Here is a 16,532-nt window from a genome sequence, read left to right on the forward strand (position 1 = left end):
CATTATCAGTTTATGTTATTAGTAACTACCGTTGTTGGTTTAACGTCTGGGTAGCCACTTTTTGTTGTCGAATCTCAGTTTTTCATATGGGTTTTATGCTAGCTAAAGTTCCCTCTTTGAAGTTGGTAACTAACTGAAAAATGCATCTTCTTTAGAAGTGCTAATTATGTCCCGTCGAGTACTGATCATTCATCTATACTGTGTGTGTTCCATCATTGCAGGTAATTTATGAGAAATGTATAAAGTATATGTTTTTTAAACTCATGAGCACAAGCCAGCGCATTAGCCTGGTTTTGTTAGCTTAGGAACATATGTGGTGCGTTGTAGATGTATTATATTTATTTGCCACAAGAGTGTAACATTGAGTAATTTTTCAGGGTTAATTTTATATATACTGCTCAATAAAATAAAGGGAACACTTAAACAACACATCCTAGATCTGAATGAATGAAATAATCTTATTAAATACTTTTTTCTTTACATAGTTGAATGTGCTGACAACAAAATCACACAAAAATAATCAATGGAAATCCAATTTATCAACCCATGGAGGTCTGGATTTGGAGTCACACTCAAAATTAAAGTGGAAAACCACACTACAGGCTGATCCAACTTTGATGTAATGTCCTTAAAACAAGTCAAAATGAGGCTGTCATGTCCTAGCCAGTATAAGGGTTAATTGTTATTGTAGTTTGGTCAGGACGTGGCAGAGGGCATTTGTTTTATGTGGTTCAGGGTGGTGTGTTAGTTAGGAGGGTGTTTGATTTATTATTTCCGGGTTTTGAGTTATGGTCTATGTTTATGTATTTCTATGTGTAGTCTAGTGAGTGTGTTTCTATGTTGAGTTAATTGGGGTGGACTTCAAATTGAAGGCAGCTGTTTGGTGTTGCCATTCGATTAGAAGTCCTATATTAGTTGGGTGTGTTTGTCTTGTATTTGTGGGAGATTGTTTTTGCATTGCGTGTTTTTGTGAGCCTGCAAAACTGTCATTTGTCGTGCTTATTGTTTTCTTGTTTTTCGTGTTCAACGTTCTTTAATAAATTAAGAAAATGAACGTCAACTCTACTGCGTATTGGTCCACACTTTCAGACGACGATTTCGCTATATCATCGGATGATGAAGAAAATCATGACAGAGGCTCAGTAGTGTGTGTGGCCTCCACGTGCCTGTATGACCTCTCTACAACGCCTGGGCATGCTCCTGATGAGGTGGCGGATGGTCTCCTGAGGGATCTCCTCCCAGACCTGGACTAAAGCATCCACCAACTCCTGGACAGTCTGTGGTGCAACGTGGCGTTGGTGGATGGAGCGAGACATGATGTCCCAGATGTGCTCAATTGGATTCAGGTCTGGGGAACGGGCGGGCCAGTCCATAGCATCAATGCCTTCCTCTTGCAGGAACTGCTGACACACTCCAGCCACATGAGGTCTAGCATTGTCTTGCATTAGGAGGAACCCAGGGCCAACCGCACCAGCATATGGTCTCACAAGGGGTCTGAGGATCTCATCTCGGTACCTAATGGCAATCAGGCTACCTCTGGCGAGCACATGGAGGGCTGTGCGGCCCCACTAAGAAATGCCACCCCACACCATGACTGACCCACCGCCAAACCGGTCATGCTGGAGGATGTTGCAGGCAGCAGAACGTTCTCCACGGCGTCTCCAGACTCTGTCACGTCTGTCACGTGCTCAGTGTGAACCTGCTTTCATCTGTGAAGAGCACAGGGCGCCAGTGGCGAATTTGCCAATCTTGGTGTTCTCTGCCAAATGCCAAACGTCCTGCACGGTGTTGGGCTGTAAGCACAACCCCCACCTGTGGACGTCGGGCCCTCATACCACCCTCATGGAGTCTGTTTCTGACCGTTTGAGCACATGCACATTTGTGGCCTGCTTGAGGTCATTTTGCAGGGCTCTGGCAGTGCTCCTCCTGCTCCTCCTTGCACAAGGCGGAGGTAGCGGTCCTGCTGCTGGGTTGTTGCCCTCCTACGGCCTCCTCCACGTCTCCTGATGTACTGGCCTGTCTCCTGGTAGCGCCTCCATGCTCTGGACACTACGCTGACAGACACAGCAAACCTTCTTGCCACAGCTCGCATTGATGTGCCATCCTGGATGAGCTGCACTACCTGAGCCACTTGTGTGGGTTGTAGACTCCGTCTCATGCTACCACTAAAGTGAAAGCACCGCCAGCATTCAAAAGTGACCAAAACATCAGCCAGGAAGCATAGGAACTGAGAAGTGGTCTGTGGTCCCCACCTGCAGAACCACTCCTTTATTGGGGGTGTCTTGCTAACTGCCTATAATTTCCACCTGTTGTCTATTCCATTTGCACAACAGCATGTGAAATGTATTGTCAATCAGTGTTGCTTCCTAAGTGGACAGTTTGATTTCACAGAAGTGTGATTGACTTGGAGTTACATTGTGTTGTTTAAGTGTTCCCTTTAATTTTTTGAGCAGTGTATTTTGAATACTAAAATGGTTGATAGTTTATTCTGATGTTGTAAATATGAGATTACACATGGAAACAATTGTATTTTTATTATAGTAAATTAGTAATTATTAGAAATTGTTATATTGACTATACGATCACAATGACTTGATAGACATTTTTATAGTTATTTTTGTTAGTATATTATTTACATTTACGTCATTTAGCAGACGCTCTTATCCAGAGCGACTTACAGAGGTGGGGTTTCAGGTGTCTATGGAAGGTGGTGATTTATGGAAAATTGCTGTGGGAGTGCTATTTATATCCCGTCGACTACTGATCATTTATCCATACTGTGTGTCCCCCATGATTGCAGCTTTGAAAATAATATATATATATATATGCAAAGAGGTAGGCCTATATTTAGATTTTGTCATGTATCAGCAGGTCTGTATCAATTTCCGTAGCCTATTCAAATCATTTGTCACATGGGCGGAATACAACGGATGTAGACTTTACAGTGAAACGCTGTCATACAATCCAATTAACCAACAACGCTTTAAGAAGTTAAGAAAAATAAGTGTTAAGTAGAAAATAAAACGTTAAAGTAACAAATAATTAAACAGCAGCAGTAAAATAACAATGGTAATATGTACAAGTAGGTAGAGTTAAAGTGACTATGCGTAGATAATAAACAGAGAGTAGCTGCAGCGTTAAAGAGGGGTCTGGGTAGCCCTCCTAATCAAATGTATGCTATATAAACGTGTATGGCCGAAAAAACTATTAAAAATTCATTTCAACACCAGAGTATGCTAAACCGTTCATTTAGAACAGCATGGTTTCATTATTTAAAATTCTAACCTCTGACCCACATACAGCAGAGGACACCAGGCTCAACAGAAACCGCTCTCATTTCCACTCTGATTGGACGAAACGGTCCGCTCGGGAACGCGCAAACCGCGCTCCGCTGTGTTTCCAGCTGATGTTCTGTTCCCCGTTGACCTCTAGTGCGCGTGCCCGCCCAACCCTACCCTGGACCCAAGCAGGGCGATGCGCGTGGCCGAATTTGACGAGATAATTGGGAATAGAGGACGTTAAGCATAGGACTAATACAGCAAATACAATAATTGTCCTAACGTTTGTCACATTATTGTCAGGGTAAAATAGGAAAAAATAGCCTAGGAAAGAATTGGAAAGGTGCAGGCTACCATGGAAGGGGACTGCGGTTTGCAAAGCGCACCGGCACCACACATCTACATCACCATTCCGCTAGACGATGAGATGAATTACTTGGGTTTTATATTGGGTTGAAGCATTGTTTTGCAGACTAATTTAGCATCTCGATGGACTGTAAACAGCATTGCAAATTGTATGCATTTCAACGGAGGAAATTCTGTGTACGCAACAATGCCATTCATTTATATAAATTATATTTCTTAACTCATCTCTGGATCTGATCGATTACATGTGCACAGTTGATGGATAAAATATAAATTAAAAGTGCGACTATTTGTTGTTTTTGTCGTTGTCCTCTCGCTAATGTGTTTACGTGTTTCATCTGATGGATTAGTTTAACGACACTTCTTGTCGGCTGTAGCCTATGTAGCTCGAAGGGAACTGTAGCCCTTCCCAATATTTTTGGGGAGATTCATCGGACTTATACAGCCATATCATGTATGCTGGACGTAAAAGGAGAAAACCAGTCCAGAGAGCGTAAGTACAGTTTATTTATATGAATTGAGAGGCCTTTTCGCAAACAGAAATAGCCAAATGTTCAAAGCCCTGCATCCATACTAGCTCGCCCCTTTTAGCGCTCAATCACTCACCTTATATTTGTGCAAATTTAAATAGCATATTTCACCGGAATTAAATTGATAATGTCGATGACACACGATAAGACACATATTCAGGTGGGCCACCTCGAGTTGTCAGGGGCCTGATTGGTATCACACTTTCCCCAGCCAGGCTAATACACCTGACTTTCAAAAATCATGATATGCAGTTTAGTATGCAATTAATTTAATCAGCAGTGTTTGCTAGGGATGGAGAAAAGGTGTGACACCACTCCAGCCCCGGAGGACTGAAGTTACCCGTCTCTGGAAGAACTACTTCCTTCGCGCCCTGTTTGACAGTGTCAGAAAGGCCTCGACCAGGCACTCGCGTTATAAAACAGTTTATTTGACTATAAGACTATTAATTTGTGAAATGTGTATATATATATAGGCTACTTTAAATCAACAGTGAAACTATTGTGTGATCGTATTTTTAAAAAATGATTTCGCAGTAAGCTAAAAGTTGGGTGCGCTCCAAAGTTGCACTTGTCGTCAAAAATAGTTGCTGCGTTTGTTATTTCGTTATCACGTGAAGCCAGAATTTACTCTTAACCTCGTTGCATTATTTTTTGTTCAATTTAAACCAACATAAACCAACGTAAACATTTGCATTTTGAAATAATGTTTATACATCCAATTTCTTGATGATGCAATTCTACCACATAGCCGCAAATATCCTGCGCCATTTTAGGTTAGTCAACACCCCCTTTTATTGCCTGTGTAACAGAAATGTTTGAATTGAACAAATGTCTGGGACTTTGTCCGATGTTTGTGATGGGTCACGGGTAAATAAGGCCAACACTTTCCGATACTTGAGAGTTATCACCTTGCACCTGCTGAAAGGACACTGGACGGATGTAAAACATTCACATTTTCACAACAAATGGCTTTGAAGTATTATTATGTTATAATTATAGGATTATTATTATAACATTTTCATTTTTAGCCTGTGTATTATTATTTTGAAATAAGTCTATTTTATAATTTACCAATTCACTAGTAAAAATGTACCTAACATGCATAAGTCTAACATGTGTTTACATAAATACATCTTTGTTGAACCAACAGTATGTTGTCAGTGGAAAATGTGTATGTTTATGACATAATGCCAGAAGTGCATTCAGCTCTCTGGGGCATTTATTGGCATGATTTGTTAACTCATGAGTGGATTGTTGAAGGAGCTCTATAAATTATGACTCAAAACATATTTACAATTAAAAAAAAAAAACATGGTGTTATACACATGACACAAATCATGTTTTAAATTTAGCATTGATTTTTGGGCTGTTTTAATCATTTCAATGTTACTCTACTTGTTGAAGTATTTTAATGATTAATTTACCTATATTACTACAAAAGTATAATTTCTAATTATATTGATAGTGCTAATGGTATTAATAATGCTAATAAGACCCTTGAGTTTTCTGTAAAAATATTAAGTTAAAAATAATGATTTCTTCTCTCCTTGCAGCGTAAAACCGCCACAATCAGAAGGGGTCAAGTCGAATCCCTCGAAGCGCCACCGGGACCGTCTGAATGGAGAGCTGGAGAGACTGGCCAGCCTCCTCCCCTTCCCTGAGGAGGTCACCACCAGCCTGGACAAACTCTCCATCCTCCGCCTTAGTGTCAGCTACCTCCGGGCCAAGAACTTCTTCACCGGTAAGAAGTGGTCCACAAAGAACCCTATTATTGCTCTGGAACTATTGCTTGAATAGGGCCCTTAGTTTGAGGTCCTCAATAGAGTGCTTCCTGAAATGTTGTGCTTCCTGTGTAGACATAAGGTCCTTGTTTTGTAAACAGAGGTCCACTGATCCCTCACTGTGTACAGCACAAGGGTGTGTTAGCATAGCACACGGCCACTGCAGTATGTAGCTAAAGCCTATCCTAAAAATATGCTCTACTTAAAGAGTATCAGAGCAGGGAGCTATCAAAGCAGTTAGCTATCAAAGCAGTTAGCTTGAGCCCCTTCTGGCATCCCTGTGCTGACTTGCTGTCTTGTCTGTACAGTTAGTAGATGGAACAGAGCAGCACGGTAGTTGCTATGCATAGTCATTGGAAGCACTGTGAGGAGCCACTGGGACTTTTTAAACCAAGCTTCCATCCCTAGAACTCTTATGAAGATGTCAAAACAGTAGAGAACCTGGGTCTTTCATGGCCTGTGTTTCCTGACACCTTCAAAGTACATTTAATCAGCTGTGAAAGCCAGCCTCACTCAGCCAACCAGCCAGCTAACCAGCCAGCCTCACTCAACCAGCCAGCTTCACTCAGCCAGCCAGCTTCACTCAACCAGCCAGCCAGCCAGCTTCAGCCATCCAGCCTCACTCAGCTAGCTTCAGCCATCCAGCCTCACTCAGCCAGCCAGCCAGCCAGCTTCACTCAGCCAGCCAGCCAGCCAGCTTCACTCAGCCAGCCCATTATTTCATCCTGGAGAAGAAGGGGCCTCAATATTTCATAGAGTCTGTGACTCTGCCTTTATTTGTAGTTAAGGATGGAAGAGAAAGCAAGGGCTCCATTAAAAACAGAGGAGAGTGTGTTTGGGAACAAAATAATTGCATGCAAAGAGGACGGATTTGTATTTTTTCTCTCCTATGTTGTGGGGAAAAGACGTTATTTTAGGCAGTGCTCTTTAAAAGAGAATGCTGCAATGCAGCGTTGGATACTCTCGAAGCATTAATAATTAAGAGAAAACCCAGAGTTTAAAGAATTTATGAAACGGAGGGAGGGTAGTGTTTGTTTAAGACTGTGGCTTCTTGAAATGGCTGTTTGGGGTGCGCCGTACCGGATCCGGGACCCGTGATACCAGTGTGTTGGGGGAGATATTGCAAATGCATGGCTTTTTTGGGTGTGAAGAGAGAGGGCATATGTACAAATACTTTGTGGAGAGGAATGGAGATGCTGGAAAAGGGTGGGGTGAGAATCCAGCCTTTAGTTCTATGGAACTATATAATCTGTAGCTTTAATCATTTGAAAAAGCCATATTATTTTTATTATTATTATTATATATATATCTATATATATCTATATATATATATATATATATGGGTCGTCGAAGTGTTGATTCGTGTCTGAAATTGCGTGACTTTGCTTGATTACGAAATGTGATGATTGGCACTATGAATATAACTGATTGTTGTGTTATGAGTCTAACAAATCTCTTCAGCCTGTCAAAATATATTGTTGATATTGTATTGCAGCATCACAGGTCAAAGTGTGCTGCCAAGCCCTCGTGTCCTTGTTGTGTTACTATCAGCCTAGTTCCTTCCCTGACTGCACAAACAGTGAGTAATTAACAGGCCTCACATTCAGGAAGTACATGATGAGACAGTGAGCCTTAACCTGCAGTCTTATCAACACCCCTATCAGCCCATCATGTATGCCTGCCTGCCTGCCTGTCTGACTACCTGAGGGCTGGCCCATGGCCTCCGTCTCTGTGTCTCCCATCATCATTTGTTGTATGTAAACAGAGCTGCTGCTCAGTGCTCTGGGATTAGGCCCTGGTACAGTGTTGGACGGGTGATTTATGAAGAGGTTGCTCAGCTCTGCCTAACCGTCCAGGTCTCTGTCTCTATGGTGGCTAGTAGGCCATGCAGCCACCACCATCATTACCCAACCACTTGCTGTTAATTAGCTGAGTTTGCCTACCGAATGCTGTGTAGTGTTGGTTTTACCACCAGAGTCAACTAGCATTGTTCTCTGGTAGGGACACTATGTTCTGTATTTTTTAAGAATACCTCAGATGCCCTCTATTGTAATATGTCTCTTTGTTTATCTGGTTGTGTTGTACCATAGGCCAGTGTTGTTGCTCTGTGTGGAATTAAATGTCTTGTACAAGTTGAACAAAGCCTATCAGAGCCTGTTTAATCCGTCTGACAATATTATCCATCCCAGCTGCCTCCTCTCCTCCTCGTCTTCAGGCCTACTGGCATCCTTCCTCTGCCAACCTGAAGGATTGAGAGCAGGAGTACCTAAAACCTAAAGCACAGTAAATACCAGATAATTGTACTGTATGCATAGGCATTTCTCCCAGATAGGCAAAGCCACATTAGGCAGCACTTGGTTTGTTCCATGCTAATGCCTCAGACAAGGACATCACTCTATGTTCTGGTCCAAATGTCCTGGATGCTTAAGGAGGAGATTCTATCCTGCACCATGCCCCCTGTACTTAGCCGGTTACATGTACAACAATTCACTCTCAGGATTATCAGTAACCCGGAATGAACACTATACAACCACCAGGACCTCATCACAGGGAACCATGGGAGGCTATAACATCCTGGTCTCTGATGGGAGGCAGCTACCCATTGGACACAGACATCAATTCAATGTCTATTCCACGTAGGTTCAACGGAATTTAATTGAAATGATGTGGAAACAACGTTGATTCAACTTTGTGTGTGCCCAGTGGGTAGGCTGTTCTGTGTCCAACAAGGCACCCTATTCCATATGTAGTGCACAACTTTTGACCAGAGCCCTATGGGCCTTGTAGTGCACTATGTAGGGAATAGGGTGCCATTTGGATGCAACCTGTGTGAGCTCTGTGACCCTGGGTCCATGTGACACACCATGGTGGCCTCACGGGCAAATGTTGCGTGCGGGAACGTTGCAAAATAAATGTTATTAAATTATTTCAGCCACTCACTCGTCTGCGTCAACGAGCGTCTGCGTAGCCAGGCGCTAAAATATAACTGGGTTCTGTTTGAGCCGTTCTGCAAGTCCTCTATTGGATATCAGGAAGATACAGACCCAGGTGGATACTTGAAAGACCAGCGAGGAGAGAATAATTAAATATAACTAACTCGTGTTTCCCTTTTTATCTGTGGATTAATCGTCGGAGTAGATAAACACAATATTTTGTATGACTCTGGGTCAACATTCTACAAAGAACCAGCTAAAAAAAAGGACCATATGCATGCCAAGTAAAAGAACAACCCAATGTTCATCTCCCAGGACAAACTAGCTAGCAACAGCAAGCTAGCTAAATGTGTGTTCGACCTGCTCCCAAATTAGTATAGTTGTTTCACAGTTGGTTTTGATATTTTAACCTGCGTGTGATGATCGCGTCTGGTGGGGATAGACAAAATCAACATACACACGTGCGTGACCAGTGTAGTCAGTATGTTCGGTAATCAGGATTTCGTTTCAGTGTCAAAGTGTCCACAGTTTCTGTATAATGTGTCATGCACTTCTGTTGTTGGCATTGTCTTGTGCTAGATATTTACTGCAGCGTAAACGCTTTACTGTAATACTGTCATAGTTTTGCTGATGGCTTTGTAACTTATTTTTTTCAGCGAGGTCAAATCTCTATTCGAGCTGGAAACTTCATCTGTGTTTTATTGTCATGGATAATTCACCCTGGAGAATCAATGATATGCTTATTAGTCTGCTATTGTGCAATCTTTTTCCCCTGTGTGTGTGTGCGGTGGTGTAAAGGATTTAAATAAAAATACTTTAAAGTACTACTTAAGAAGTTTTTTGGGGTATCTGTACTTTACTTCAATACATTCCTAAGGAAAGTAATGTACTTTTTACTCTGATACCCCAAAGTACTGTGCATTTTAATGCTTAGCAGGACAGGAAAATGGTCCATTCATGCACTTATCAAGAGAACATCCCTGGTCATCCTTACTGCCTCTGACCTGGAGGATTCACTGAACACACATGTTTCGTTTGTAAATGATGTCTGAGTGTTGGCGTATGCTCTTGGCTATCCATAAATTAATAAAACAAGAAAATGGGGCCGTCTGGTTTGCTTAATTAATATAAGGAATTTTTAATTATTTATACTTTTGATACTTAAGTATATTTAAAACCAAATACTTTTAGACTTTTATTCAAGTATTATTTTACTGGGTGACTTTCACTTGAGTCATTTTCTATTAAAATATCTTTACTTTTACAAAAAAATGACAATTGCATACTTTTTCCACGTGTGTGTGTCCGTGTGTCCGTGTCCACATAAGTCTGCATGCCAACTGCAGTTTCCCTCCCAGGCCTCCTTATACGTGGACTAGGGGAGGGAGGGAATCATTGTGACACACAGTAACAGGCATAAAAAGTGTGTATATAGCTGTTCTGAAAGAAGCCCTCTCAGAGCTCTGGCTCTGGTCTCTAATGTTGCCAGTGTTTCCTCTGTTAATGGGACACTCCCTCTGTGTTGGAGGTCCCCACACTAACAACCACAGACAAGCCGAGCTCTCAGGCAGTCAGATTATAAACATAGATGAGGACACAAATCCAATGCACTCATAATATTTTGTGCAATGTAAATGTGTAAGCCCTTCATTTTGATGGTACAATAAGAAGGCTGAACTATATAGAAGGCTTATTAACTCTGTTGACATTACACAAACCCCCGTGTATCAACTCCCAGCATTAGAATCCGCCCTCCACATTTTGTATGACACTATTTAACAACACAATGCCCTAAATTTGCTTCCACCATAGTTTTTTTCATTCCGTCATTCCGCTTTTTTTTCTTCATTTTTTTTCATTTTTACAAAGAGGTTTAGGAGCCAACTGGGAGCGAGGAATGGCCCTTCCATTGTGAGTTCTTCTGTTGTAAAGACGGAAGGGTGAAAGGTGCCACCTTATCATCACACGTTTCTCCCGTGAGGTGGAAAACGGCAATAACTAAGCCAATAAGAGTGCTCCTGGGATTCCTGGAAGAGCTGTCTTTACCAGCAACCAACCAGGAAGCATGAGCCCTCTTCCTTTTCTTCTCTGTTGCGCAACTTCCTGGTCCATAGCTAGCTAATGACCCAGTCACTTTTTAAATGGAGTCATGTGCTTTTTGCTGTGAAGCTAAGTAAAATCAAATGTTATTGGTCACATACACGTGGTTAGCAGATGTTATTGCAAGTGTAGCGAAATGCTTGTTCTTCTAGCTCAGACAGTGCAGTAATATCTAACAAGTAATATCTAACAAATTACACAACATATACCCAATACACACAAATCTAAGTAGGAATGAATTAAGACTATATACATGTGGACGAGCAATGTCAGAGCGGAATGGAATAAGATACAGTAGAATAGTATAGAATACCGTATATACATATGAGATGAGTAATGCAAGATTTGTAAACATTAAGTGACTAAGATACCGTAGAATAATATTAAATACATGGCCTTGAGATGGAAGCTGTTTTTCAGTCTCTCGGTCCCTGCGTTGATGCACCTGTACTGACCTCGCCTTCTGGATGATAGCGGGGTGAACAGGCAGTGGTGATCTTTTTGGCCTTCCTGTGACATCGGGTGCTGTAGGTATCCTGGAGGGCGGGTAGTTTGCTCCCGGTAATGCGTTGGGCAGACCACACCACCCTCTGGAGAGCCTTATGTGCAGTGTTGACATTTGCCATCATGACCAACACTCATAAATCTAAAATGGCATGTGCAATTTACACATCTCAACAATTAGCTGTTTCTTATCAAAATCTGCTATGCAGGTTCAAGATAACAGATGCAATCCAATTACAATATCATAGGGATATGTATGGTTCTTGTGATTGGGGGTATGGTTTCAGTTTGACCTTTGGCCTATAGTTGCTGTAAATATAGATTGAGATTAGAATGAATAATCCCTGTGAATTCTGAAAGGGTTCTGTTTGCTTTGGAAGGTTGTTCGCCAGCTTGTTCAGACTAATACTGGATTAGCAAGCTACTTCTGCTCCATGCCTCACTTCTCAATCACTAGTTTTAAAATCTTGTTTCATTTTCTCAACTTTCAACACAGAGAATAGGGGGGGAAACGTTTTACTAAGAATATCATGAGGGTCTCTCTTGAACGGCCGCAATTAAGTTTTTTTTCTTATTGAGGTCATTCCTGTGTTCACCACAGCGAAAGGTTATGATTGATGTCAAAGGCCTTACTCTTTAATATCCTCTCATTTCTATAAATAAAACTATTCACCTTTGGTTCAACGTAGTAGTGTGAAGGAAAGAGATGTCAAGTACTATCGAGTAGGATAGGTTTGAATCCTGGTCTGTTGCTTAGTGGATAACACTGGAAAATAATGCTTGAAAAATAAAGTCATGTGTTCAGTTCTCCCTCTTTTTGGAGCCAAAATACAGGAGTTTACATACAGCATGTAGATGGGGAGGCAGGGAGCCTAGTGGTTAGAGCGTTGGGCCAGTAACCGAAAGGTTGCTGGATCGAATCCCGAGCTGACAAGGTAAAAATCTGTCGTTCAGCCCTTGAGCAAGGCAGTTAACCCACTGTTCCCCCGGGCGCCGAAGACGTGGATGCCGATTATGGCAGCCCCCCCCCCCCCCCCCTGATTCAGAGGGGTTGGGATAAATGCAGAAGACACATTTCACTTGAATGCATTCAGTTGTACAACTGACTAGGTATCCTCTTTTCCCCTTCCCTAGATAGGTAAGCCATGAGAAAACCAGAAATGGATGGCTGAGAGGATAGAATATACATGTCCAGGTGGACCATTCTATCCAACGACAAGCTTAGAGTGGCTTTAGTATAGAAATAGACACAGGCAGCAGTACAAATGGACATGTAGAACTAGGAGGACGTGATGCGACTCTCCATGGATCAGGACATAGATCCAGATCATCGCCATATCCTCCAATGGGATAGCCGTGTTGTATGCATACTCATTAAACCGAGTAGTTAGTAGAATTCTGTGCTGCTGTATGTGAACAGTTGAAATGGGTTCAATATCGATTAGTTCAGTGCTTTTGCTTCATGTGTTGCTATAGGCTACATCTGCACTGAAATGTTTGATTTAAAATCAAATCAAATCTTATTTGTCACATGCGCAGAATACAACAGGTGTAGTAGACTTTACAGTGAAATGATTACTTACAAGCCCTTAACCAACAATGCAGTTTTAAGAAAATGGAGTTAAGAAAATATTTACTAAATAAACTAAAGTATTCATTGAAAATAAGTAACACAATAAAATAAAAATGAGGCTAAATACAGGGGGTACCAGTACTGAGTCAATGTGCGGGGGTACAGGTTAGTCGAGGTAATTTGTACATGTAGGTAGGGGTAAAGTGACTATGCATAGATAATAAACAGCAAGTAGCAGCAGTGTAAAAACAGGGGGGAGGGGGGTTAATGCAAGTAGTCTGGGAAGCCATTTGATTCGTTGTTCAGCAGTCTTATGGCTTGGGAGTAGAAGCTGTTAACTTGTTTAGGATAGGGGGCAGTATTTTCACGGCCGGATAAAAAAACGTACCCGATTTAATCTGGTTATTACTCCTGCCCAGAAACTAGAATATGCATATAATTATTTGATTTCGATACAAAACACCCTAAAGTTTCTAAAACTGTTTGAATGGTGTCTGTGAGTATAACAGAACTCATATGGCAGGCCAAAACCTGAGAAGATTCTATATGGGAAGTGCCCTGACTGACCATTTCTTGTCCTTCTATAGCCTCTTTATCGAAAATAGAGGATCTCTGCTGTAACGTGACATTTTCTAAGGCTCCCATAGGCTCTCAGAAGGCGCCAGAACGGGGAATGATGACTCTGCAGTCCCTGGGCGAAAAACAGTAGGGATTTTGGAAAGTGGTCGTTCTGAGAACAATGACACTGGTGCGCGCTTGCATGTGAAGACTCCATTTTCTATTTTCAGTGTTTGAACGAAAACAAGGTCTCCCGGTCGGAATATTATCGCTATTTTACGAGAGAAATCGCATAAAAATGGATTTTAAACAGCGTTTGACATGCTTCGAAGTACGGTAATGGAATATTTTGACATTTTTTGTCACGATACGCGCCGGCGCGTCACCCGTTCGGATAGTGTCTTGAACGCAAGAACAAAACGCAGCTATTTGGATATAACTATGGATTATTTGGAACCAAAACAACATTGGGTGTTGAAGTAGAAGTCCTGGGAGTGCATTCTGACGAAGAACAGCAAATGTAATCACATTTTTCTTATAGTAAATCTGAGTTTGTTGAGTGCCAAACTTGGTGGGTGTCAAAATAGCTAGCCATGATGGCCGGGCTATCTACTCAGAATATTGCAAAATGTGCTTTCACCGAAAAGCTATTTTAAAATCGGACACTGCGATTGCAGAAAGGAGTTCTGTATCTATAATTCTTAAAATAATTGTTATGTTTTTTGTGAACGTTTATCGTGAGTAATTTAGTAAATTCACCGGAAGTTTTCGGTGGGTATGCTAGTTCTGAACGTCACATGCTAATGTAAAAAGCTGCTTTTTGATATAAATATGAACTTGATTGAACAAAACATGCATGTATTGTATAACATAATGTCCTAGGAGTGTCATCTGATGAAGATCATCAAAGGTTAGTGCTGCATTTAGCTGTGGTTTTGGTTTTTGTGACATTATATGCTAGCTTGAAAAATGGGTGTGTGATTATTTCTGGCTGGGTACTCTCCTGACAATCTAATGTTTTGCTTTCGTTGTAAAGCCTTTTTGGAATCGGATAATGTGGTTAGATAAAGGAGAGTCTTGTCTTTAAAATGGTGTAAAATAGTCATATGTTTGAAAAATTGAAGTTTTGGGATTTTTGAGGAGTTTGTAATTCGCGCCACGCTCTATCATTGGATATTGGCGAGGCGTTCCGCTAGCGGAACATCTAGATGTAAGGAACCTTTTGGTCCTAGACTTGGCGCTCCGGTACCACTTGCCGTGTGGTAGCAGAGAGAACAGTCTATGACTTGGGTGAGCCTTTGACAATATTTTGGGCCTTCCTCTGACGCCGCCTAGTATATACAGTACCAGTCAAAAGTTTGGACACACCTACTCATTCAAGGGTTTTTCTTAATTTTTACTATTTTCTACATTGTAGAATAATAGTGAAGATTGGCTCAAACGCATTAAGAATACATTTTCTTTCCCACAAATTAACTTTTAAAAGGCACACCTGTTGATTTCAATGCATTCCAGGTGACTACCTCATGAAGCTGGTTGAGAGAATGCAAAGAGTGTGCAAAGCTGTCATCAAGGCAAAGGGTGTTTTTTTGAAGAATCTAAAATATCAAATATATTTTAATTTGTTTAACACTTTTTTGCTTACTACCTGATTCCATATGTGTTATTTCATAATTTTGATGTCTTCACTATTATTCTACAATTTAGAATATAGTAAAAATAAAGGGGAAAAAAACTACTTTTGACTGGTACTGTATATCATGCATATCCTGTATACACGACTAATACAACTTGAAACTTCCCTATAATCCACTTGTAAATAGCTAATTAAAAATCGTTAAACATTTGCTAAATATTGTTGGTGTTTTGTAATGGGTTCCTATGGTTTTGCTGCAAGCAAGCCTGCCTCTCTGTCGGACAAATCTCAAACAACATAGCTGGATCAGGTCATGAGCTGTTCTCCACAGAAAAGTGTCAGTGAGCAATGTGATGCCTCCATGCGGATGGCTTGGATCGCTCCCAATATAGAGAGGGGGAGGGGGTGTTTGATGCCCATAGTTGGAGCTCGTTTCTCAGTCCCAGGTACCTCAGCAGTATAGAACCATATTTCTACCTCGCTGCTCTCACCACTACTTCAACCTCCCCACCCCCTTCTCCTACCACACAAGTTAGAGTCCATTGCCCTTTCACAAGCTGTCAGATTTTCAGGGTCACTGCTTATTTGTCAGGTTTGCTTAATCAAATTTTCAGCCTGCCTCAACCTCAAACATGAGGAGAGGGTGGCGATCGGAGGCCGGTTCTGTTTAGTATTGCTGTAGCCTATAGGCTTTCAAAAAAAGGAGAACTTCCCCAGAGACAGTTTTTTAAAAGAAGGCTGCAGGTTTGTGCAGTTTGGCTCAGCAACGGTTTGCCGTTCGAAAGGAGCATTTATATTCAGTGGTAGTGTTGTTGTAAGTGCTGCATCATTATCGCAAGTGCCTCCGAAGCACATTGATGGAGCCATAAATCTGACAGCCGATCAATAATTCATATTCTGATTAAATCTTGAAATAACGTATTTGACTTCAGTGAAATGTTCCATTTATTCATAAGGCAAGGAAATATTAGAAAAATATCAACTAGTAGTGGAAGTAATGGGTCCCTCACAAAGAAAGCACAGACATTTGTCTGGAGATCCTACAATGGTTTTGGGTGGAAACAGTGGTAGGACGAAGCAGTGGTAGGTCGAGGCAGTGGTAGGTCGAGGCAGTGGTAGGTCGAGGCAGTGGTAGGACGGGGCAGTGGTAAGACTGGGCAGTGGTAGGACTGGGCAGTGGTAGGACGAGGCAGTGGTAGGACGAGGCAGTGGTAGGACGGGGCAGTGGTAGAACGGGGCAGTGGTAGGACGACGCAGTGGTAGGACGACGCAG

General features: G+C 41.6%; 1 protein-coding gene across 1 annotated transcript in view; it reads left to right on the plus strand.

Annotated features, from left to right (window-relative positions):
• Positions 1–3,449: 3,449 nt before the first annotated feature.
• Positions 3,450–16,532, plus strand: part of LOC106582435 (aryl hydrocarbon receptor) — a 50,377-nt gene continuing 37,294 nt past the window's right edge. Inside the window, exons 1-2 of the mRNA XM_014165544.3 lie at positions 3,450–4,137; positions 5,728–5,915. Of these exons, the coding sequence (XP_014021019.1) occupies positions 4,097–4,137; positions 5,728–5,915 (229 nt within the window). The 5' untranslated portion in view covers positions 3,450–4,096. The remainder of the gene's footprint in view (positions 4,138–5,727; positions 5,916–16,532) is intronic.

Source organism: Salmo salar, chromosome 21, assembly GCF_965601325.2.
Source record: "Salmo salar chromosome 21, fSalSal1, whole genome shotgun sequence".
In the NCBI taxonomy this organism is placed as follows: Eukaryota; Metazoa; Chordata; class Actinopteri; order Salmoniformes; family Salmonidae; genus Salmo; species Salmo salar.